Source organism: Triticum urartu, chromosome 3A, assembly GCF_056163025.1.
Source record: "Triticum urartu cultivar PI428250 chromosome 3A, HENAU_Tu73, whole genome shotgun sequence".
Lineage (NCBI taxonomy): Eukaryota > Viridiplantae > Streptophyta > Magnoliopsida > Poales > Poaceae > Triticum > Triticum urartu.
Window position 1 is genome coordinate 546817089 of NC_141875.1, and position 23791 is coordinate 546840879.

At 40.4% G+C, this 23791-nt stretch overlaps 1 protein-coding gene across 1 annotated transcript in view; it reads right to left on the bottom strand.

Annotated features, from left to right (window-relative positions):
* Positions 1-9448, bottom strand: part of LOC147980465 (uncharacterized) — a 34602-nt gene extending 25154 nt beyond the window's left edge. Inside the window, exons 1-5 of the mRNA XM_087515622.1 lie at positions 9437-9448; positions 9040-9132; positions 8875-8958; positions 8140-8206; positions 7042-7407 (exon numbers count right to left, since the gene is read on the bottom strand). Coding sequence (XP_087371748.1) covers positions 7042-7407; positions 8140-8206; positions 8875-8958; positions 9040-9132; positions 9437-9448 — 622 coding nt within the window. The remainder of the gene's footprint in view (positions 1-7041; positions 7408-8139; positions 8207-8874; positions 8959-9039; positions 9133-9436) is intronic.
* Positions 9449-23791: the final 14343 nt, after the last annotated feature.

Consider the following 23791-nt stretch of genomic DNA (forward strand, 5'->3'; position numbering starts at 1 on the left):
AACCGCGTTGTCATAACGCTTCAGCTTACGGTCTACAAGGGTACGTGGACAACACTCTTCCCCTCTTGTTGCTATGCAACACCATGATTGATCTTGTGTGTGCATAGGAATTTTATTTTGAAATTACTGTGTTCTCCAACAATAGCCACGAAAAACCAATCTAGACCATGTTCCGGCACCCTGTCGGAGGGGGAAATCATCACCGGTGGCCATCTTCATCATCCCGGCGGCCACCATGATGATGAGGGAGTACTCCACCCTCGGGGCTGAGGGTTTGTACCAGTAGCTATGTGTTTAATCTCTCTCTCTCTCGTGTTCTTGAGATGTCACGATCTTGATGCATCACGAGCTTTGTTAATATAGTTGGATCATATGGTGTTTTCCCCTCTCTATCTTGTTGTGAATTGAGTTTGCCCTTTGAGATTTTGTTCTTATCGGATTGAATACTTTTATGGATTTGAGAACACTTGATGTATGTCTTGCTATGAATACCCGTGGTGACAATGGGGTATCATATTGATTCATTCGATATGTATTTTGGTACTCAACTCGCGGATTCCCGAGGTGACATTGGGGTAATCTATGCATAGGGGTTGATGCACGTTCTCGTCTTTGTTTCTCAGGTAGTAATCTTGGGTCACTCTTTGAGGTTCTTTGTGTTGGATTGAGTATTATGAATCTGAAATTGTTTGATGCATATCGTATAATCAACTCACGGATACTCGCGGTGACATTGGAGTATCTAGGTGACATTAGAGTTGGTTGATGTGTATCATATGGTGTTATTTTAGTACGAACTCTTGGATAGATCGACCGGAAAGAATAGCTTGGTGTTATTTTAGTACGAACTCTAGGATAGATTGATCGGGAAAAACAACTTTGAGGTGGTTTCGTACCCTACGAACAATTCCTTCGTATGTTCTCCGCTTGATAGGAACTTTGGAGTGATTCTTCATCGCACGTTGAGGGAAGGTTATATGATCCAATTATATTAGCATTGTTTAGAGATTTCACGAGCGAAAGTACGGACCCTAGGCCTCATTTCCAAGCATTGCAATACTGTTTGTGCTTCGTTTTATCAATTGCTACCTTGCTGTTTTTTATTGTTTCTATTACAAAAATCAATATCTACTTTCATTACTGTGCTTTTATTACCATCTCCTCGCTGAACTAGTGCACCTATACAAATTACCATTGTATTTGGTGCGTTGGGTACATAAGAGACTTTTTGTTATTTGCTTGCAGGGTTGTTTGAGAGAGACCATCTTCATCCTACGCCTCCCACGGATTGATAAACCTTAGGCCATGCACTTGAGGGAAAATTGCTACTGCCGTACAAAACTCTGCCCTTGGATGCCCAACACGAGTCTACAAGAACAAGTTGTGTAGTAGACATCAGCGGGGCACGTGGAAACGGAGCGGGGGAGACGCTCGGTGCTACCGCACCGGGTGCGCCGCTTTGAATGAGATGGCTCCCTTGCTGCTTCCTCTTGAGGGCGACGGCGGTGGGAGGAGTTGGTGTCGTGGGAGGCCCAGGCGGACAGACCGACGATGATGGCTGCGTTGGCGGATCATGGTATGGCGCACCCGGGGGCAGTGGTGGCTCCATCCGGCCGAATTCCGGCGCGACAAGGCCGGACGACGAGGTCGAAGGACAGATGGGTGGCAACATAGGGGCGGGAGGAGGGAAACGGAAGCTAGCGGAAGTGCTTCGCGCCAACCAAAAGGGGATCTAGCAAAATCGGGGGGATTCCCGCGCATGGAGGAAATAGGCTCGTGGATGCGGGATCACACAATCTTTTTTCCAGGACATCCTGATTTGGCGGATCTACTCGGGCTGGCAATGTAAGATGGATCCCATAAACCGGCGGTTATTTTAGTGGATGGCCTGATTTGCGGGATCTGCTAGAGATGCTCTAAGCCCATAAACTAATTCAGGGGTGTCAACTAGAAAATTGTTATCCCCGTCTCCAAAGTGTAGTAAGTGCGCCACCTAGATTCAAAATTCAAAATCTGTTTGACCGGCCAACTGATGCCGTTGGTCCATGACAAGTCAGATAGGGACACTTACACGGGTAGCATCCGATGATGGGAAATATGCAAGAAAAGAAAATTTGCTCTCTTTTCATATCTTTTCATTTTTTAGATGAACGACATATGCCAGATTTTATAGATAAAGCCAAATAACGACAAACCTGGGTTCACATCAATAATCACCCATGGACCAAGAACACAATAAGAACAACTTAAGGGCGGAGACAAGAACAATACACATCAGAAGGCACACACTATCTACGAGCAAAACAAGCTAAAACCTCAACCGGGAGCACACCAACACATCCCTAGGACATCACATCTTGATCCATGTTGCATATGGAGATAGCTGATGCCCTTACATGAGAGACCAACAACTCGGTGGCCTCCAAGTCGCAGTCCTTAGTCAATGATTTTCACAGCTGTAACAAAGAGATTTTTTTGAAGATATGATCAACATGTTTGTTAGGGAAAACATGCTCAATAGTAAATTTGTTCCTAGTAGCCCATAGCACCCAACAGACAACCGGGAACCCAAACCAAAAAATTGTTCTAACTTGCCTAGAGAGGGTACCAGCAAAATTACGGAGTTTCACAAACAAATCAGGGGCCCACTAAGCATCCAACACAGGCTAGATACAACACTAGAACACAGCTGCCAAGTCACACTTAAAAATAATATGATCTGTGTCCTCTAGGCAACTAATACGTCTCCAACGTATCTATAATTTTTTATTGTTAAATGCTACTATATTATCACTTTTGTATACTCAATATATCATTTTTTCTGAACTAGCCTTTTTAATTTAGTGCCAAATGTCGGTTCCTGTTTTTTGCATGTTTTTTGCTTTGCAGAAAATCGATACATACGAAGGTCCAAACATGACGAAACCTTTGACAATTTTTTCTGAAACATAAGAGACCCTAGAAGCTTCGGGGGGTGACTAGAAGATGGAGCACGGGTGTTAGGACCAAGAGTATATCGACCAGAGGAGGGGTGAATGGGAGATTCAAATTTCTTTCGAAAGCTTTGAAACTTAACCCAATCAAACAGCGGAATAAAGTGTCGAAGGAAATATACTGAATCAGTCTTTTTTGTCAGAAGCATATTCTTCGAGAAAAGCACTGACAACAGTACAAGCTTGATAGATCATAGGTTTAATGACAAAGAGGGTTATGCAACAGGCAAACAGATGTAACAGGATAAGACACAACATAATAGATACTAAATAGAATGCTACTCACAGATTGCACAAGTAAAATAGAGGTACAGGATGGTAGTGAACAAATACAAGTAATGACGAAGAACATGTAAAGAAACAGACACACGGTATGAAGACAACAGTACAGACTGATCAAGAAATTTATCGGCACAGAGTACGAATAAGAACTACTGAAGGAAATGTAGTAGAATAGAAATAACCAGTGGTGCTCGATGGTGACAAAGAGATTTGGTAGACCAGTTCAACCTTCTGCCAAAGGGCTACGTCTGGTTGGAGGGGCTGTGACTTAACACGGAAGATAAACTCTCTTCACCCTATTCTCCTTCAACGCAGAGCTGATCAGACTCAGGTTGATTTCACTCGTGGTGGATCCTTGTCGGCAATCTCCAAACCTTCGGTCAACCTTCGCAAACCACGATCACTCTTGGTTGCTGAAGATCAGGCTCGGTGAAGACAACAACTCTTCAACACTCGAAGCCAAACCTATCCATCTAGAGAGTGCGCAACTCTCAAGAGTAATAGGTACAAGAACCCTCACTCAGAACTGATGTGATGCTAAACCACTGTCTAAGTTTGGGCTCTTGGTTTTTCTCTTGGTGGATCTTAAACTCAAATCATTCGGAGAGGGGTTGCTCAAATCAATCTTCTCAGAAATCTCAAGCGGAGCAACCAACGGATAACGTTGGAGCGGGGTGGCTATTTATAGCCATAGCCTTCCCGGATGGGAAATAACTAAATTGGACATCGGCCTCAGCCAATGGCCGAACGACACGATTCCAACGGTCGTGATTCAAGCACAATGGTAACATTCCTTGCGGAGCAAGAAATGCTAACTCCTCGGTCCGAGGCAAATCTCTTGCAGCAAAGAAGATCACGGTCTCTTGCTGGTAAGTATTTGCTCGGAGCACGAAGAGGTTTCTCTCGCATCTCTTATAGGTTTTGGCTAAGCATCACAATGGATCTAAGCATCGAGAACCTATACCCTTCTTAGTAGTATGGAGGTCCTATGACTCAAATAAATGTATGAAGAACAACTAAATGAATGCTACGTCTTCACATAGTCTTCGACTTCCATCATTGCAGTCAATCTTCGGACGACAGTACCGAATCAAAAGCTTCGCTTCAGGAGAAAATCTTCGAGGGGTCGATTTCTTCTCATTAATCTTCTCGACTCTATCACTTCAACAAGTATAGCTCATTCTTCTCTGCAATGCAGATGTGCTTCGGTGAAGTTCCTCGAACTCAGCACCAGAGACACCATATTCTTCGGTCGTGTATGGACTTTTTCTCTCTGTATGAACTAGAAAACAAATTAGTCCATACTTGTTTCTGTCAACAATCTCCAAAACACAAGGTAGGCAGATACTGCACCAACAATCTCCCCCTTTTTGGATGATTGTTGACAAAACATATCACATCGAATGATAGATAAGGAATGAAATGTAATGAGAAGATTTAATGAAAAGACGAGAGATAATTATGAAGATAAAATATTCTCCCCCTTAAGATATGCTTCGGTTTGGGGAACAATATTTCTCTTCGTATGAGTTTCATTGACAGCATATCATACACTTGAGTTCTTTCAATGCACTCGACAGTGTCTGAGGTGGTTCCTGTCACAAAACTTCGACAAGGGTTAGATGTGAAACAAGCATTGAGAGATTTGTGACATGGATAAGTCATGAATGTTTTCTCGTAACACAATTTGAATACACACGAGATATAGTTTTCATACATGTTAGATATTCGATATGATCAGAGCAGGATCGAATAATAATTCGTTGCTCAAAGTGGATAAGCTTTGAAGGTGATTTTCCTGCAATAGAGATGATGCAAATGATATCTAAGAGGAAAAACACTTTGTTAGTCATATAGATAGTCTTCAATAAGGCATTTGTGCATTGACCGACTTTATCTTCCTGCATGGTTAGATAATGAGAGATAACAATAAGAGCATATCCAACCACAACAGTTATAGATCATATAGTGCTTGAGGTACTTTTTCAATATAATATCATCATTTGATGATTCTCTGTTCTTTTTCGAGGAGCAATTATGTGTCCCTGTAAAAGAAATGATTTCCGATGATAATCAATCATAGGGAAAACATTCGATGGCACCTGGAGACAAATAATGCGAAGCAAATGATATTGCAGGCGGGGGTTATTAACGTTACATGCCGATTGAGTTTTTCAGCACCACATGCGGTGCGATAATGTTCTTGAAGCAAATTGTTCGAGGGAAAACCAAATGGAAAACGAGAACACATGATGTCTACTACGCAACTTTATTCTTGTAGACTCGTGTTGGGCCTCCAAGCGCAGAGTTTTGTAGGACAGTAGCAATTTTCACTCAAGTGGATGACCTAAGATTTGTCAATCCGTGGGAGACGTAGGATGAAGATGGTCTCTCTCAAACAACCCTGCAACCAAATGCAAGAAATCTCTTGTGTCCCCAAACACCTAATACAAGGCAAATTGTATAGGTGCACTAGTTCCGCGAAGAGATGGTGATAAAAGTGTAATATGAATGTAAGAATATTTTTTATAATCCGAATAAATAAAAACAGTAAGGTAGCAAATAGTAAACGAGCAAAAAAAAACGGTATTGCAATGCTTGAAAATGAGGCATAGGGTCCGTACTTTCACTAGTGCAATCAATCAACAATGCTAATATAATTGGATCATATAACCATCCCTCAACATGCAATGAAGAATTACTCCAAAGTTCCTATCTAGCGGAGAACATAAGAAGAAATCGTTTGTAGCTAGGGTACGAAATCACCTCGAAGTTATTCTTTCCGATCGATCTATCGAAGAGTTCGCACTAAAATAACACCAAATAATTTCAGATTCATAATATTGAATCCAACACAAAGAACCTCAAAGAGTGTCCCAAAATTTCTACTGGAAAAACAAAAGACGACAACGTGCATCAACCCCTATGCATAGATTATCCCAATGTCACCGCGGGAATCCGCGAGTTGAGTGACAAAACACATATCAAGTGAATCAATCTGATACCCCATTGTCACCACGAGTATTCATTTGCAAGACATATATCAACTGCTCTCAAGTCCATAAAAGTATTCAATTCGATAACAACGAAATCTCAAAGGGAAAAATTCAATTCATCACAACAAGATAGAGAAGGGAAAACACCATAGGATCTGACTATATTAATAAAGCCCGCAATACATCAAGATCATGACATCTCAAGAACACGAGAGGAAGAGAGATTAAACACATAGCTAGTGGTACAAACCCTCAGCCTCGAGGGTGGACTACTCCCTTCTCATTGTGGTGACCGCCGGAATGATGAAGATGGCCATCGGTGATGATTTCCCCCTCCGGCGGAGTGCCGAAACAGGGTCTAGATTTGTTTTTCTTGGCTACAGAGGCTTGCGGTGGCGGAACTTCTGATCTAGGGTTACCCTGAGGGTCTTTGGAATATTTGACTATTTATAGGGTGAAGAGGGGGTACAGGAGGCCATCGAGGTGGGCACTAGGCACGCCCTGGTGGGTTGTGCCCCCTCGGGGCACCCTCAGGTGCTTCTCTGGCCCACTAGATGTCATCTGGTCCATAAAAATCCATAAAAAGTTTCGCGGTGTTTGGACTCCGTTTGATATTGATTTCCCGTGATGTACTCCCTCCATTCCGAAATAATTGTCGCTGGGAGAGATCTCCGACCAGGTGAAAATGAACGAAAGTACAGAACTACCCCTAACTTGAAATCAGATCGTCGTCTTCCTCGTTGTCTTCCTCCAGGGCAGCGCATCCAGGCCAGCAGCAGGCCCCTCCTCCTCCTCCTCCAACTGCTCGTCCAGACCAGTAGCAAGCCCATCCTCCTCCTCCTCCTCCGCCCTCCACCAGCCGGAGCCTCCACCATGCTCCTCCCTGTCGTCTAGCTGCTCATCCCCGTCGCCAGCAGCAGGCCCCTCCCTCCTCTGCCCTCCACCAGCAGGACCCTCCACCAGGCTCCTCCCTGTTGTCCAGTTGCTCATCCCCGTCACCAGCAGCAGGCCCAACCTCCTCCGCCCTAGTCTTGTCGCTGCCACCCTAGCGTCCTCGCCCCGCTGCCCAGACAGATCATCGCTGCGCCCCCGCCTGATCATCGCAACACACACCACTCCAGGCAGGTATTCCTCACCTCAAATTACAGAAATTAACAACACAAGATTGATTCAGTTAAACAGTACAACAGAATTTGAGGAATCACTAGAATTTCAAATTCAGGACTCAACTGAAATAAAAGAGACAAATAAAGGACGCAAGTGCAACCTGCAACCCACATTTTCCATCAGTCATCCAAATATGGCTAATTAAACATGGCTTGCTTTGGTTGTGTGTTAAGCTTACATTTATTCTTTAAACATGGCTGGCTTTGGTTAGTTAGCAATGGCACTTTCAATTACAGTCATAGCCAAGAAAAGAAAATGTAGGGTAAAGCAAAGAAAAGAGCACCTGACAAGGTGCACTATCTGCTTCTTACTGTAGACATGAATACAAGGAGTACATCACTCTTTGTCTATAGGAGTAATATGAACATCATTCTACATGGGTCTCTGAACATCTTCTTACAAAGTTGGAGCATAATCACTTCATTTATCGATCTGTATATCATGGAAGATGAACAGAAGAATGTGCATGTACTTACAGTAGTATTTTGTCTTTGTACTCCAAATCTGGAAGCAGGCAAAGATTTTCTTTACTTAACAAAAAGACACTTAAAATTGGAGTCTACAACAGTCTTTTGTCTATAGGAGTGAATATGCACTGGTCTACTCAAATTCTGGAAGCAATAGCACTAGTACTGTACATTTGTTTGCTTCAGTAGGTGTATACACAAATATGGAAGCAGGCAAAGGTTTTCTTTACCTACCAAAATCTGCTTCTGCTTTCTGGTAAATGGCTTGCATCGTCCTTGGATGAAGTGCATTGAAGTACTCCTATTAAAAGATGAACAGAAAAATGTTACTCCTACACTGTACTGAAAAAGTTGCACAAATCTCTACTGCCAAGCCTTGCATTCACAGAAATGAAGTACTCCATACTCCATACTATACATCCTTCCATAAGCAAAGAAGATGCCAACAAAGAAGATGCACATAAATCTCTACTCCATGCTTTAGTGAATTTAGTGAATCAAGTTAGTAGAAGCTACAGAAGCTACAGGAGATCACTAGAAATCTCTACTCCATGCTTTAGCACATTCACACACAGGAGATCACAGAAGAAGATGTGGAGATCCCATAAATCTGTGAGACCAGCCAAATTTCATCGCTTGATGGCCATTTAGACAATTTTGATAGTGGTGAACCTTATTTTATTTTAGTCAAAGCATCACAGTGACAGTGCTTATTTTATTTCAGTTTTTACAGTGGATACAATTTTGGCAGTAAAATCTACAATACTCCAATTTTACAAACTGAAAACTATGACAGTACAAGCAGATCTCAGTTTTCACATGGAAAATACACTTCTCATCTTTACAAACCGAAAATTACTGTATGATAGTGCAAGCAGACCTCAGTTTCAAAATGGAAAATACACTTCTCAGTTTTACAAACTGAAAATTATGACATTATAAGAAGTTTCAAAATCTCCAAGAAGTCACCTGGAAATGCAAAGTCTCCAGGGGAAAGCACTCGAGTAAGCTCATCACCTTGAGAACTTCACAATAATAGCCATGATCTTCAAGCTATGTTTACAAGCAGATCTCAGTTTTTCAGTTTCACAAGCAGATCTCAATTTTTCAGTTTTGGCAGTCAAGCATCCTCACCTTTGCTCTGTCGTCGTGGGAGGCGACAGTGGTGGCTGCCCTATCCCCATGAGCTCGACGTGACGACCTCTCCTCTCTCCGGGCTCTGGCAACCTGCACCAGAACACCAACGCTGACCGTGCCTCCCCAACCTTGTACATGTATATACGACGGTCCATTTTCAGCAATCATATTGTACATATAAATTTGTTGTATTTGTTCAGACATCATGGACAACAACTTATAAATTGCCCATTTTTTGTTGGCTTTACTACTATTGCCCCTAACATTGACCAGGACCATGATCCTAGATTAAATTGTGCAAACTTCTGGGAAGAAAATTACTCCTGCTCTCAAGTTTATGATATAACCTGAAGGACAAAGAGTTCATTATCGACCAGCAGGTTCAGTTTTTTACCTCATTTTCCATTCCCACATTATCTGAATGCATTTTCAACTTGATTCAGTCCTCCTCCATTGTCGTCATCAGTCCTCCTCGTCAATCTGCTGCAGCCGCACGGCTGGCTGCAGGCAGGTTGATGAGGGCATCTACTGTACAAAAGGCCCGCAAATCAAATCAAGTCCAATTCACAAAAGAAACATCAAATCACACGGCCGGAAGAGGGGAAGGGAACTTGCTCTACTCCATGGAAGAGTTGGAGGAAGAAGAGACAACATGAAGAGGAGGACTGCGCATCAGGGACGAGTTCGGAGTGGCGCTGGTAAAGCTCAGAGATCTGCACCTGCTTGAATCGCCAAGTTCAATCCTTGTACCGCATGAAGAGAATAGATGAGCAGCAGCGAGGGAGCTAGGAGGGGGTGACATACCGAAGGGCGTTGGAGTGGAGGAAGGCCATTGCAGATCGAGCCGCCACACTCGGGATCAGCCGCCGAAGAACAAAAATGAGATCTTTGCGATGGTGGCTGTGATGCGGGCGAGGGAGAGGCACCGAGGACACGAGCTAGGGAGAGGCGCCGGCGACGTGAGCTAGGGAGAGGTGCCGACGACGCGGGCTAGGGATTCGGCTGAGCGAGACAGAGAGTGTGTGAGTGAGCGAGAGAGTGGACGAGGTGGGAGGGTAGTTTAGGAAACAACAAAAAATATTGTACGTGCCGAACTTTGTACTAGAAACTCCCGGTGATAATTATTTCGGACAGAGGGAGTAAAAAACAAGCAAAAACAGCAACTGGCACTGGACACTGGGTCAATAGGTTAGTCCCAAAAAATGATATAAAGTTGCTATAAAATGATTGTAAAAATCCAAAAATGATAATATAACAACATGAATACTTCATAAATTATAGATACGTTGGAGACGTATCAGCATCCCCAAGCTTAATTCCTACTCGTCCTCGAGTAGGTAAATGATAAAATAAATAATTTATAAAGTGTGAATGCTAGCAAAGTGCACAAGTTTGATCAATGACAATTTCAATCACTTTTCCCAGCATCATAACAACAATTCTTTCTTATAAAACTTCTCATGTTAAAGTAGCAACCAATTCACATGTTAAGGTTCAAACAATGAATTCCCTTGAAACTCAACAACCTATGTTCTCAGTCACCAAGCAATTGTAATTCAACTTATTCAATAGATTTGAAATAAGAGCTCCACATACTCAACCATCATATAGTCTTCTATTATTTCTAACACTCACCGCATACACATGAGCAAAACATTTCAACCAGACACATAGAAAGACAGGGGCTTATAATTTCGCCTCCCAACGTATTCACCTCAAGGGTGATGTCAACAATAATAACTCATGCTACCCATACCCAATTGGATGTATGTGCCTAGATCTTTCCTCACCACATGACGCTTGCCAAAGAGAAAAATAAAAAGGAATAGAGAGAAAAACTTTGACTCTTGCATGAAAGCAAATACATAAAAGTAAAAGGTAGGCCCTTCGCAGAGGGAAGCAGAGGTTGCCATGCGCTTATTTGTTTGTATGCTCAACCCCTTAATGCAAAAGAACATCATGTTATATTTCCCCTTATGATAGCAACTTTTATTATGCAGTCTGTCGCTTTTATTCTTTGCCATCACAAGTTCGTACAATTCTCAATTTTCTCTTACACTGAATGATCTAACACTTTTAGAAGCAATTTTTATTGCCTTATTGCACCGATGACAACTTACTTGAAGGATCTTGCTCAATCTTTAGGTAGGTATGCTGGACTCTTGAAAATAATATTTGGGTTTAAGGGTTTTTCAATGCACAAGTAGTATCTCTACTTGGTGCGGAATTTTTGGCTAGCAAGGATGGGGGGCAAGCACCACATGTTGAAGGATCTATGACAATATAACTTCTATGTGAATATGAACAAACATAAACCATTACGCTGTCTTCCTTGTCCAACGTCAACAATTTTGGCATATAATATTTTGATGGGGGCTCACAATCACAAAAGATTTCCAAGATAGTGTATTTGCATGTGAAAGTTCTCTTCCTTATACTAATTATCCATGAATTGCTTGTATGACCAATATTGTGATTGTCAAGCTTCAAAAGATTTCACTTCCTAAACCCAACATGAAGCTACCACTAGGCATGATATAATTTCAACTTCATGATATTCAATTCATTCAACAATTTACTCATAGGATATAAGTGAAGCACAAGAGTAAATGACAAGCTACTCCAAAAAGATATAAGTGAAGATCAAGCGAGTAGTTATGTAAATGGGTAGCTATTTGAGGACTCTCTCTTATTTAAAAACTTTTAGATCTAAGTAATTAAAACAGCAAGTAAAAATAAAATGATATTTTAAGAACAGCACAACTCATGTGAAGAGGCAAAGACTTAGGCTCAACCGATATTAACCGATGATTGTTGATGAAGAAAGGTGGGATGCCTACTGGGGCATCCCCAAGCTTAGATGCTTGAGACTTCTTAAAATATTATTTTGGGATGCCTTGGGCATCCCCAATCTTGAACTTTTGTGTCTCCTTAATTCCTTCTATATCACGGTTGCCATAAATCTTAAAAACTTCAGCCACACAAAACTCAACAAGAACTCGTGAGATAAGTTAGTATAAACCAATGCAAAAACTTTATCATTATCTACTGTGGAAAATAACTAAAATTATTATTTAACATTGCATACTAAATGCCTCTGCATATTTAATACTCTTATCCTCAAATAGAATCATTAAACAAGCAACCATATGCAAACATAACAACAATCTGCCAAAACAGTATAGTCTGTAAAGAATGCAAGAGTATCAATAATTCTTTAACTCCAAAAATTATGAAAATTTACCATACTGTAGAAAATTTATCAGAGCTTATTGTGCAAAAAGTTTCAACATTTTATCACATTCTGACTTTTCTCGGGAATTTTTGCAACAGTGATAAACTTTCTGTTTTCAAATAGCAACATATAGACTTGCAAAATAAGCATAGTAAAGGCTATCCTTGACATTTTTATTGAAAATAAATATGAAAAACATTATTATAAATAACAGCAAGCAAATCCTAACAAAATAAAATGACGCTCCAACTAAAAATCATATCATGTGATGAATGAAAACATAGCTCCAAGTGAGGTTACCGATAATGTTGAAGACGGAAGAGGGGATGCCTTCCGGGACATCCCCAAGCTTAGTTGCTTGGTTCTTCCTTGAATATTACCTTGGGGTGCCTTGGGCATCCCCAAGCTTAGGGCCTTGTCACTCCTTATTCTCCTCATGTCGATATCTCACCTAAAACTTGAAAAACTTCAATCACACAAAACTCAACGGAACTTCGTGAGATAGGTTAGTATGATAAAGAGCAAACCATTTCACTTTGGTACTGTCAAAGACAAGATTCATAATTGTTTCCACAAATTCCTACTGTAACGTATTATTTCCACAATTTATATTGAGCAATATAAGCCATAGAAACTAGAAAACAAGCAAACTATGCATTGAAAACAAAATATGTCAAAAACATAACAGTCTGTAGTAATCTGTACTGCAACCATACTTCTGCTACTCCAAAAATTCTGAAAATTAGGAAAACCTGGGAAATTTGTCATATTGATCTTATGCAGAAAGAATCAGTATTTTATCACACTTTTTTAAAAATGAGAATTATTTTCCTGAGCGCAAAAGTTTTTGTTTTTCATCAAGATCAAATCAACTATCACCATTGACCACCCCAAAGGTCTTACTTGGCACTTTATTGAAACAAAAACTACAAAACATGATTACTGCAGTAGCTTAATCATGTGAACACACAAAAACAGTAGATAAAAGTGTTGGGTTGTCTTCCAACAAGCGCTTTTCTTTAATGCCTTTTAGGCTAGGCATGATGAGTCCAATGATGCTCGCATAAAAGATAAGGATTGAAACATAACAAGAGCATCATGAATTATAAGTTCCTCTCTCATAATAATCTTCAGTAGCATCATGATTGGATTCATCAATATAACCATCACATAAAACATTCTTTCCATGATCCGCAAGCATAGAAATTTTATTACTCTTCACATAAGAAAATTTCTTCTCATTCACAATGGTGGGAGTATCATATGAAACTCGAATGCTAAAAATTGTTTCCACATTAAAGGAGTAATGGCCAGTAAAAGGATATTCAAAATTATGACAATAATTATCACTACTTCTTATAAAGTAAGTATCATCACAATAACCATCATAAGTAGTAACTGATGACCCACAAGTATAGGGGATCTATCGTAGTCCTTTCGATAAGTAAGAGTGCCGAACCCAACTTGGTGCAGAAGGAAATGATAAGCGGTTTTCAGCAAGGTATTCTCTGCAAGCACTGAAATTATCGGTAACAGATAGTTTTGTAATAAGGTAATTGGTAATGAGTAGCAAGTAATAAAAGTAAATAAGGTGCAGCAAGATGGCCCAATCCTTTTGGTAGCAAAGGAAAAGCCTGGACAAACTCTTATATGAAGGAAAGCGCTCCCGAGGACACATGGGAATTATCGTCAAGCTAGTTTTCATCACGATCATATGATTCGCGTTCGGTACTTTGATAATTTGATATGTGGATGGACCGGTGCTTGGGTGCTGTCCTTACTTGGACAAGCGTCCCACTTATGATTAACCCCTATTTTAAGCATCCGCAACTACAAAAGAAGTTTTAAGGTAAACCTAACCATAACATGAAACATATGGATCCAAATCAGCCCCTTACGAAGCAACGCAAAAACTAGGGTTTAAGCTTCTGTCACTCTAGCAACCCATCATCTACTTATTACTTCCCAATGCCTCCCTCTAGGCCCAAACAATGCTGAAGTGTCATGTAGTCGACGTTCACATGACACAACTAGAGGGATGACAACATACATCTCATCAAAATATCGAACGAATACCAAATTCACATGACTACTAATAGCAAGACTCCTCCCATGTCCTCAAGAACAAACATAACTACTCACAAAGCATATTCATGTTCATAATCAGAGGGGTATTAATATGCATAATGGATCTGAACATATGATCTTCCACCAAGTAAACCAACTAGCATCAACTACAAGGAGTAATCAACACTACTATCAACCCACAAGTACCAATCTGAGGTTTGTACACAAAGATTGGATACAAGAGATGAACTAGGGTTTGAGATGAGATGGTGATGGTGAATATGTTGATGGAGATTGACCCCCTCCCGATGAGAGGATCATTGGTGATGACGATGGTGATGATTTCCCCCTCCGGGAGGGAAGTTTCCCCGGCAGAACAGCTCCGCCAGAGCCCTAGATTGGTTCCGCCAAGGTTCCGCCTCTTGCCGGTGGAGTTTCGTCCTGAAAGCTTTCTTATGATTTTTTTTCTCAAAGAAAGACTCCATATAGCAAAAGATGGGCATCGGAGAGCCACCAGGGGACCCATGAGGCAGGGGGCGCGCCCAGGGGGGTAGGGCGCGCCCCCACCCTCATGGCCAGGGTGTGGCCCCCTCTGGAACTTCTTGCACTCAGTATTTTTTATGTATTCTAGAAATAGCTTCCGTGAAGTTTCAGGACTTTTGGAGCTGTGCAGAATAGGTCTCTAATATCTGCTCCTTTTCCAGCCCTGAATCCCAGCTGCCAGCATTCTCCCTCTTTATGTAAACCTTCTAAAATAAGATAGAATATGCATAAATATTGTGACATAATGTGTAATAACAGCCCATAGTGCAATAAATATCGATATAAAAGCATGATAAAAAATGGACGAATCAACTCCCCCAAGCTTAGACCTCGCTTGTCCTCAAGCGAAAGCCGAAATCGAAAAATATGTGCACATGTTTAGAGATAGAGGTGTCGATAAAAATAAAATACGGACATTAGGGCATCATGATCATTCTTAGAACAACAACATATATATACTTTGTCATATGATCTCTTATGCTAAAGTAACAATTCAATCACAATTTCAAGTATGAATCATAAACTTCACTGAGAACCAACAAACTCTAATATCAGTCATGGAGGCAATTGCAATTTACCATAACATAGGAAAGAGTCAATATAAGAGCTTTTCAGCAAGTCCACATACTCAACCATCTTTTAGTCTTTCACAATTGCTAACGCTCATGCAATATTTATGGGTATGAAGTTTTAATCGGACATAGAGAAAGATAGGGGATTATAGTTTTGCCTCCCAACGTTTTACCTCAAGGGTAATGTCAACAATAATAGTTCATGAAGACTCACATCCAATTAGCTATATATATCAGGATCTTTCCAACACATTGTGTTTTCCAAAGTATAAAATGTAAAAAGGAAAGGTGAAGATCACCATGACTCTTATGTAAGGTAGAAGATAAAAGTAAAAGATAGGCCCTTCGCAGAGGGAAGCAGTGGTTGTCATGCGCTTTTATGGTTGGATGCACGAAATCTTAATGCAAAAGAACATCACTTTACATTGCCACTTGTGATATGGACCTTTATTATGCAGTCCGTCGCTTCTATTTCTTCCATATCACAAGATTGTATAAAGCTTATTTTCTCCGCACTAATAAGCCATACATATTGAGAGAGCAAATTTTTATTGCTTGCACCGATCACAACTTACTTGAAGGATCTTACTCAATCCATAGGTAGATATGGCGGACTCTCATGGCAAAACTGGGTTTAGGGATATCTGGAAGCACAAGTAGTATCTCTACTTGGTGCAAGGAAATTGTCTAGCATGAGAGGGAAAGGCAAGCTCAACATGTTGGATGATCCATGACAATATAATTTATCTCAGATGTAAGAAAACATAACCCATTACGTTGTCTTCCTTGTCCAACGTCAACTCTTAGCATGTCATACTTTAATGAGTGCTCACAATCATAAAAGATGTCCAATATAGTACATTTATATGTGAACCTCTCTTTCTTTATTACTTCCTATTAATTGCAACAATGACCAAAACTATGTTTGTCAACTCTCAACAACTTTTATTCATCAAACTCTTTATATGTGAAGTCATTACTCTCCATAAGATCCATATGATCCTCTTTGTTTCCTTTTTATTTCTTCTCTTTTATTTTATTTAATTCCCTCAAGATCATACCAAAATAATCAAGCCCTTGACTCAACACTAATCTTTATTATATAGCTCACAGACTCGATTACATAGAAGGATCATAAAGCAAAACTCACAACTAGATCATACTAAAACTTTATTCTACTCGATCAAGATATTATCAAAAGGGTCGAACTAAGAAAAATGGTAAAGATAAAAGTGATGGTGATACTATACCGGGGCACTCCCCCAAGCTTGGAGGTTTCCAAGGGGAGTGCCCATACCAGATACTCAGTTCTTCTTTGTTGGCGAAGAAGGTGGAGTTGTTGATGATGGATAGTCACACATCGAGCGTAGGAGGTCCTCCAACCTGCGGATAATGCCCTTGAGTGCGATGATATGATCCTTCAACAAACTATTTTCACGTGTGAGATACTTGTTTTGTATACGAGCTAACTCAATCATCTTGAAAGCCTCGACCTCAGTTGGGGTAAGAAGATTGTGATCAAGTTGAAGGATGTCTTCTGCTGCCGGAACTTGGTCCTCCGTGGTCTTCTTGATCCCTTCATCCTTGTTGATCTCCATAGGTTCTTCCCTCTTCAGCTCTATCTTCATTAGCCAAGCATCATTGTCACCATTATTGGAGGAGGGGGACGACATGATGCCTGGCCTTGACAACCCTGACAGAAAACATCTCGAAACAAGAACAGAGGATATTTGCGTGGTACGGTGGTCAAAACCTCCGGGAGATTATATAATGAATTTTTACCGCCTAAAAGAAGTATTGTGCAAGAAAATGGAGTCCGGAGAGCGCACGAGGTGCCCACGAGGCAGGGGCGCGCCCAGGGGGGTAGGGCGCGCCTCCCACCCTCGTGGGAGCCTCATGTCCTTTCCGGTCTGCTTCTTATTTTCCTATTTTTCTAAATATTCCAAAATGAAGAAATATTGCCATTAGAACTGTTTTGGAGTCAGTTTACTTACCGTACCACGTACCTATTCCTTTTTGGTGTCTGAAACATTCCGGAAAGTGTCCCTTATGTATTCCTCCGGGGTTACGGTTTCAATAACATTGGTTTCAACATTTATGGGATTACCTGAGATATAATGTTTAATTCTTTGATTGTTCACCACCTTCGGATTTGTGCCTTCAAAGTTGTTGATTTTTATGGCACCGGAATGATAGACCTCCTTGATAACGTAAGGACCTTCCCATTTAGAGAGAAGTTTACCTGCAAAAAATCTTAAACGAGAGTTGTATAGCAATACATAATCACCTACATTGAACTCACGCTTTTGTATCCTTTTATCATGCCATCTTTTAACTTTTTCTTTAAACAACTTGGCATTTTCATAAGCCTAGGTTCTCCATTCATCAAGTGAGCTAATGTCAAATAACCTCTTCTCACCGGCAAGTTTGAAATCATAATTGAGCTCTTTAATGGCCCAATATGCCTTATGTTCTAGTTCAAGAGGTAAGTGACATGATTTACCATAAACCATTTTATACGGAGACATACCAATAGGATTTTTATACGCAATTCTATAGGCCCATAATGCATCATCAAGTTTCTTGGACCAATTCTTTCTAGGTCTATTAACAGCCTTTTGCAAAATTAATTTGAGCTCTCTGTTACTCAATTCTACTTGACCACTAGACTGTGGGTGATAAGGAGATGCAATTCTATGATTAACGTCATACTTAGCAAGCATTTTACAAAAGGCACCATGAATAAAATGTGAACCACCATCAGTCATTAAATATCTAGGGACTCCAAACCTCGGGAAAATAACTTCTTTAAGCATCTTAATAGAGGTGTTATGATCAGCACTACTAGTTGGAATAGCTTCTACCCACTTAGTAACGTAATCAACAGCAACTAAAATATGTGTATACCCGTTAGAGGAAGGAAAAGGTCCCATATAATCAAAGCCCCAAACATCAAATGGTTCAATAACTAGTGAATAATTCATAGGCATTTCTTGACGTCTACTAATATTACCAATTCTTTGACATTCATCACAAGACAAGACAAACTTACGGGTATCTTTGAAGAGAGAAGGCCAATAAAAACCGGATTGCAATACCTTATGTGCAGTTCTATCTCCAGCATGGTGTCCTCCATAAGCCTCGGAGTAACACTCGCGTAGGATCTGTTCCTGTTCATGCTTAGGTACACAACGTCTAATAATTCCATCTACTGCTTCTTTATAAAGATGTGGGTCATCCCAAAAGTAATGTCTCAAATCATAGAAGAACTTTTTCTTTTGCTGGTATGTGAAACTAGGTGGTATAAATTTAGCAACAATATAGTTAGCATAATCAGCATACCATGGAGCAGTATGAGAAGCATTTATGACATTTAATTGTTCATCAGGAAAGCTATCATCAATAGGTAGTGGGTTATCAAGAACATTTTCTAACCTATACAGGTTGTCTGCAACGGGGTTCTCAGCTCCCTTTCTATCAATAATATGCAAATCAAATTCTTGTAGCAAGAGAACCCATCTAATAAGTCTAGGTTTAGCATCTTTCTTTTCCATAAGGTATTTAATAGCAGCATGATCAGTGTGAATAGTTACTTTAGAGTCAACAATATAAGGTCTGAACTTATCACAAGCAAAAACAACTGCTAAAAATTCTTTTTCAGTAGTAGCATAATTTCTCTGGGCATTGTCTAGAGTTTTACTAGCATATTGAATAACATTTAATTTCTTATCAACTCTTTGCCCTAGAACAGCAGCTACAACATAATCACTAGCATCACACATAATTTCAAAGGGTAAATTCCAATCAGGTGGCTGAACAATAGGTGCAGAAATCAATGCTTTCTTAAGTATTTCAAATGCTTCTACGCAATAATCATCAAAGACAAAAGGAATATCTTTTTGTAATAGATTAGTCAGAGGCCGAGAATTTTTTGAGAAGTCCTTAATGAACCTCCTATAAAAACCGGCATGACCCAGAAAACTTCTTATACCTTTGATGTCCTTGGGACACGACATCTTTTCAATAGCATCAACTTTAGCTTTGTTTACTTTAGTACCTCTTTCAGAAATTTTATGCCCCAAGACAATACTTTCATTAACCATAAAGTGGCACTTCTCCCAATTCAAGACAAGATTAGTTTCTTCACATCTCTGCAAAACTCGATCAAGGTTGCTTAAGCAATCATCAAAAGAGGATCCATAAACGGAGAAATCGTCCATGAAAACCTCACATATCTTTTCACAAAAGTCATAGAATATAGCCATCATGCATCTTTGAAAGGTAGCAGGTGCATTACATAAACCAAAAGGCATACATCTATAAGCAAAAGTACCGAAAGGGCAAGTAAAAGTGGTCTTTGATTGATCATCAGATGACACAAGTATTTGAGAGAAGCCAGAGTAACCATCTAGAAAACAAAAATGTGTATGTTTGGATAATCTTTCTAGCATTTGATCAATAAAAGGAAAAGGGTAATGATCTTTTTTAGTAGCCTTATTTAATTTGAGGTAATCAATCTCCATCCTATAACCTGCAATAATCCTTTGCGGAATCAATTCATCTTTATCATTAGGAACAACAGTAATACCTCCCTTCTTAGGGACACAATGAACAAGAGTTACCCACTTACTATCAGCAATGGGATAAATTATACCTGCCTCAAGGAGCTTTAATATTTATTTTCTTACCACTTCTTTCATATTTGGATTCAGCCGTCGTTGATGATCAATAACTGGTTTGGCGTCTTCCTCCAAATTTATTTTGTGTTGACATAGAGTGGGACTAATGCCCTTCAGATCATCAAGACCATATCCAATAGCAGCACGATGCTTCTTCAGAGTTTTCAATAATCTCTCTTCTTCATGCTCTGAAAGGTTAGCACTAATGATAACAGGATATATTTTCTTTTCATCAAGATATGCATATTTAAGAGTATCAGGTAATGGTTTAAGCTCAAACACGGGATCACCCTTGGGTGGAGGAGGATCCCCTGGGATTTCCACAAGCAAATTGTGTTTCAAAATAGGTCCCTATTTAAAGAATACTTCATCTATTTTCCTTCTTTCATTCATAAACATATCATTCTCATGGTCTAGCAAATATTGTTCTAATGGATTAGTAGGAGGCACGACAATAGAAGCAAGACCAATGATTTCATGTTTACTAGGCAATTCTTTATCATGGGGTTGTCTATGAAATTTAGAAAAATTAAACTCATGAGACATATCATCTAAACCAATAGTAACAACATCCTTCTTGCAATCTATCTTAGCATTAACAGTGTTCAAGACGGGTCTACCAAATATAATGGGACAAAAGCTATCTTGAGGGGAACCAAGAACAAGAAAATCAGCAGGATATTTAGCCTTCCCACAAAAGACTTCAACGTCTCTAACAATCCCAATTGGTGAAATAGTATCTCTATTAGCAAGCTTAATGGTAACATCAATACCTTCTATCTCAGCTGGTGCAATATCATGCATAATTTCTTTGTATGAGGAAATAGGTATTGCACTGGCACTAGCACCCATATCACACAAGCCATGATAACAATGATCTCCTATTTTAACAGAAATAACAGGCATGCCTACCACAAGTCTAATTTTATCTTTAGCACCAGGTTTAGCTATTCTAGTAGTCTCATCACAGAAATAAATCACATGCCCATCGATATTATCAGCCAGGAGATCTTTAACAATAGCAATATTAGGTTCAACTTTAACTTGCTCAGGAGGTGTATAAGTTCTAATATTACTTTTACGAACCACAGTTGAAGCTTTTGCATGATCCTTTATTCTAACAGGGAAATGTGGTTTCTCAACATAAACAGTGGGAACAACATGATCATTATAAGTGATACTCTTTTCTACAACTTTAATAGGTGCAAATAATTTTGTTTCAATGGGAGGATTATATTTAAACCACTTCTCCTTGGGGAGATCAACATGAGTAGCAAATGATTCATAGAAAGAAGCTACTATCTCAGAGTCAAGTCCATATTTAGTGCTAAATTTACGGAAAACATTGGTATCCATAAAAGATTTAACACAATCAAACTTAGGTGTTATACCTGACTCCTTACCTTCGTCGAGATCCCAATCTTCAGAGTTGCGTTTAATTCTCTCCAATAAATTCCAGTTGTATTCAATAGTCTTCATCATAAAGGAACTAGTACAAGAAGTATCGAGCATGGAGTGATTGTTGTCAGAAAGCCGAGCATAATTTTTTTGAATAATCATTTCTCTTGAGAGCTCATGATTGGGGCATGAATATAACATTGACTTAAGCCTCCCCCAAGCTTGAGCGATGCTTTCTCCTTCGCGAGGTCAAAAATTATATATATAATTACGATCACGATGAACAAGATGCATAGGATAAAACTTCTGATGGAATTCCAATTTCAACCGTTTGTAGTCCCATGATCCCATATCATCACATAGCCTATAGCATGTCAATGCTTCTCCCTTCAAATATAAAGGGAAGCCCTTCTTATTGATAACATCATCGGGCATACCTGCAAGCTTAAATAATCCACAAACTTCATCCATATAGATTCAGTGCAAGTCAGGATGCAATGTTCCATCTTGTGCAAAAGGATTAGCTAGCAGTTTCTCTATCATACCCGAAGGAATTTCGAAGTAAACATTTTCATTTTTAGTAGGTCCAGTAGGTTGAGGAGCAACTATTTGCTCTATCGGTCGGGGTGAAGATACCCCAAACAAGCCCCTCAAAGGATTACTTTCCATAGTAACAAGTGACAGTAAATTTCAGCACACTATATAAATTTTTCCTTACCAAATTCCACCTACCAAAGGCGCTTCACTCCCCGGAAACGACGCCAGAAAAGAGTCTCGATGACCCACAAGTATAGGGGATCTATCATAGTCCTTTCGATAAGTAAGAGTGTCGAACCCAACGAGGAGCAGAAGGAAATGATAAGCGGTTTTCAGCAAGGTATTCTCTGCAAGCACTGAAATTATCGATAACAGATAGTTTTGTAATAAGGTAATTGGTAACGAGTAGCAAGTAATATAAGTAAATAAGGTGCAGCAAGATGGCCCAATCCTTTTTGTAGCAAAGGACAAGCCTGGACAAACTCTTATATGAAGGAAAGCACTCCCGAGGACACATGGGAATTATCGTCAACACTACAAAAAAATACACTTCCGTGATGATATGTGTTTGTCACAGTAGGTCGCGTTTTTTGTCATGCATGTACATCCATGACGATTTTATGACAGAATCAAGATAGTCATACCTGTGCTGTCGTAGAAGTGTTCCATGACATTACCAAAATTATCATCACGGAAGTGTCCACTTCCATGACGATAAATTGCGTGTCACAAAAGTGCTTTCGTCAAGGGTAACCGACACGTGGCATCCACCGTAATAGAACGCCGTTAAGCTATCGGGTCGGGTTTTGGATCCGATAACCCATTAACAGCCCCGACCAATGGGAAATTTCCACGTGTAAAATTCTTATTGGCCTGACGAAACACGTGTCAGCTCGTCAGTGGGTCAGATAGGCGCTTATGATATGTCGACACATGCCACGGTCCACCACTGGCCCATTTAGCTTACAAAGCCGGCCCGTTTGTCTTGGTCAAAAGTTAACGGGCTGGCCCATGAAAAGCCTGTTAACGGTCTCTTCGCAAATAGCCCATTTTACGGCTCGTTAACTCACGACCTGTTAGGCCCTAAAGGAAATCGGCCCAACAACATCATTTGGGCCGTCGAATATAACACCAGCCCATTTCACTTTCGGCCCATGTATGGCCCACTACGTCTTTCGGCCCATATGAGGCCTTCGTATCTTTCGGCCCTTTACAGGCCCACGATTACTCTAGCCCATAATGAACAGTAATTTTCTTTATACCCGTTAACGGCCCGTGATTTACATGGGCCGTTTCCAGCCCGTGTTAGCTTTCGGCCTATTGACGGCCCATACGTTCTTGGGCTCCTTTTCGGCCCTCGATTACTTCCGGCCCATTACTGGCATGTTCCCCTAATGGGCCAAATTCGGCCCATGGCAAGAGTCAGCCCGTTACTGGCCTGTTCCCCTAATGGGCCAAATTTGGCCCATGGCAAGAGTCGGCCCGTTACTGGCCTGTTATCCTAATGGGCCAAATTCGGCCCATGGCAAGAGTTGGCCCGTTTCTGGCCTGTTAACCCGTTGCGCCGTTTCCAGCCTGTCCTATATTCTGGCCCATTAACGACCCGTTATGCCTGTGACAAAATTAAGCCTTTGCTGTCCTATGGCCTGTTAACGGCCTGTTACCATGCTGGGCCGATACCAATTACGCCCGATTACGGCCCATGTAGACCCATTTAT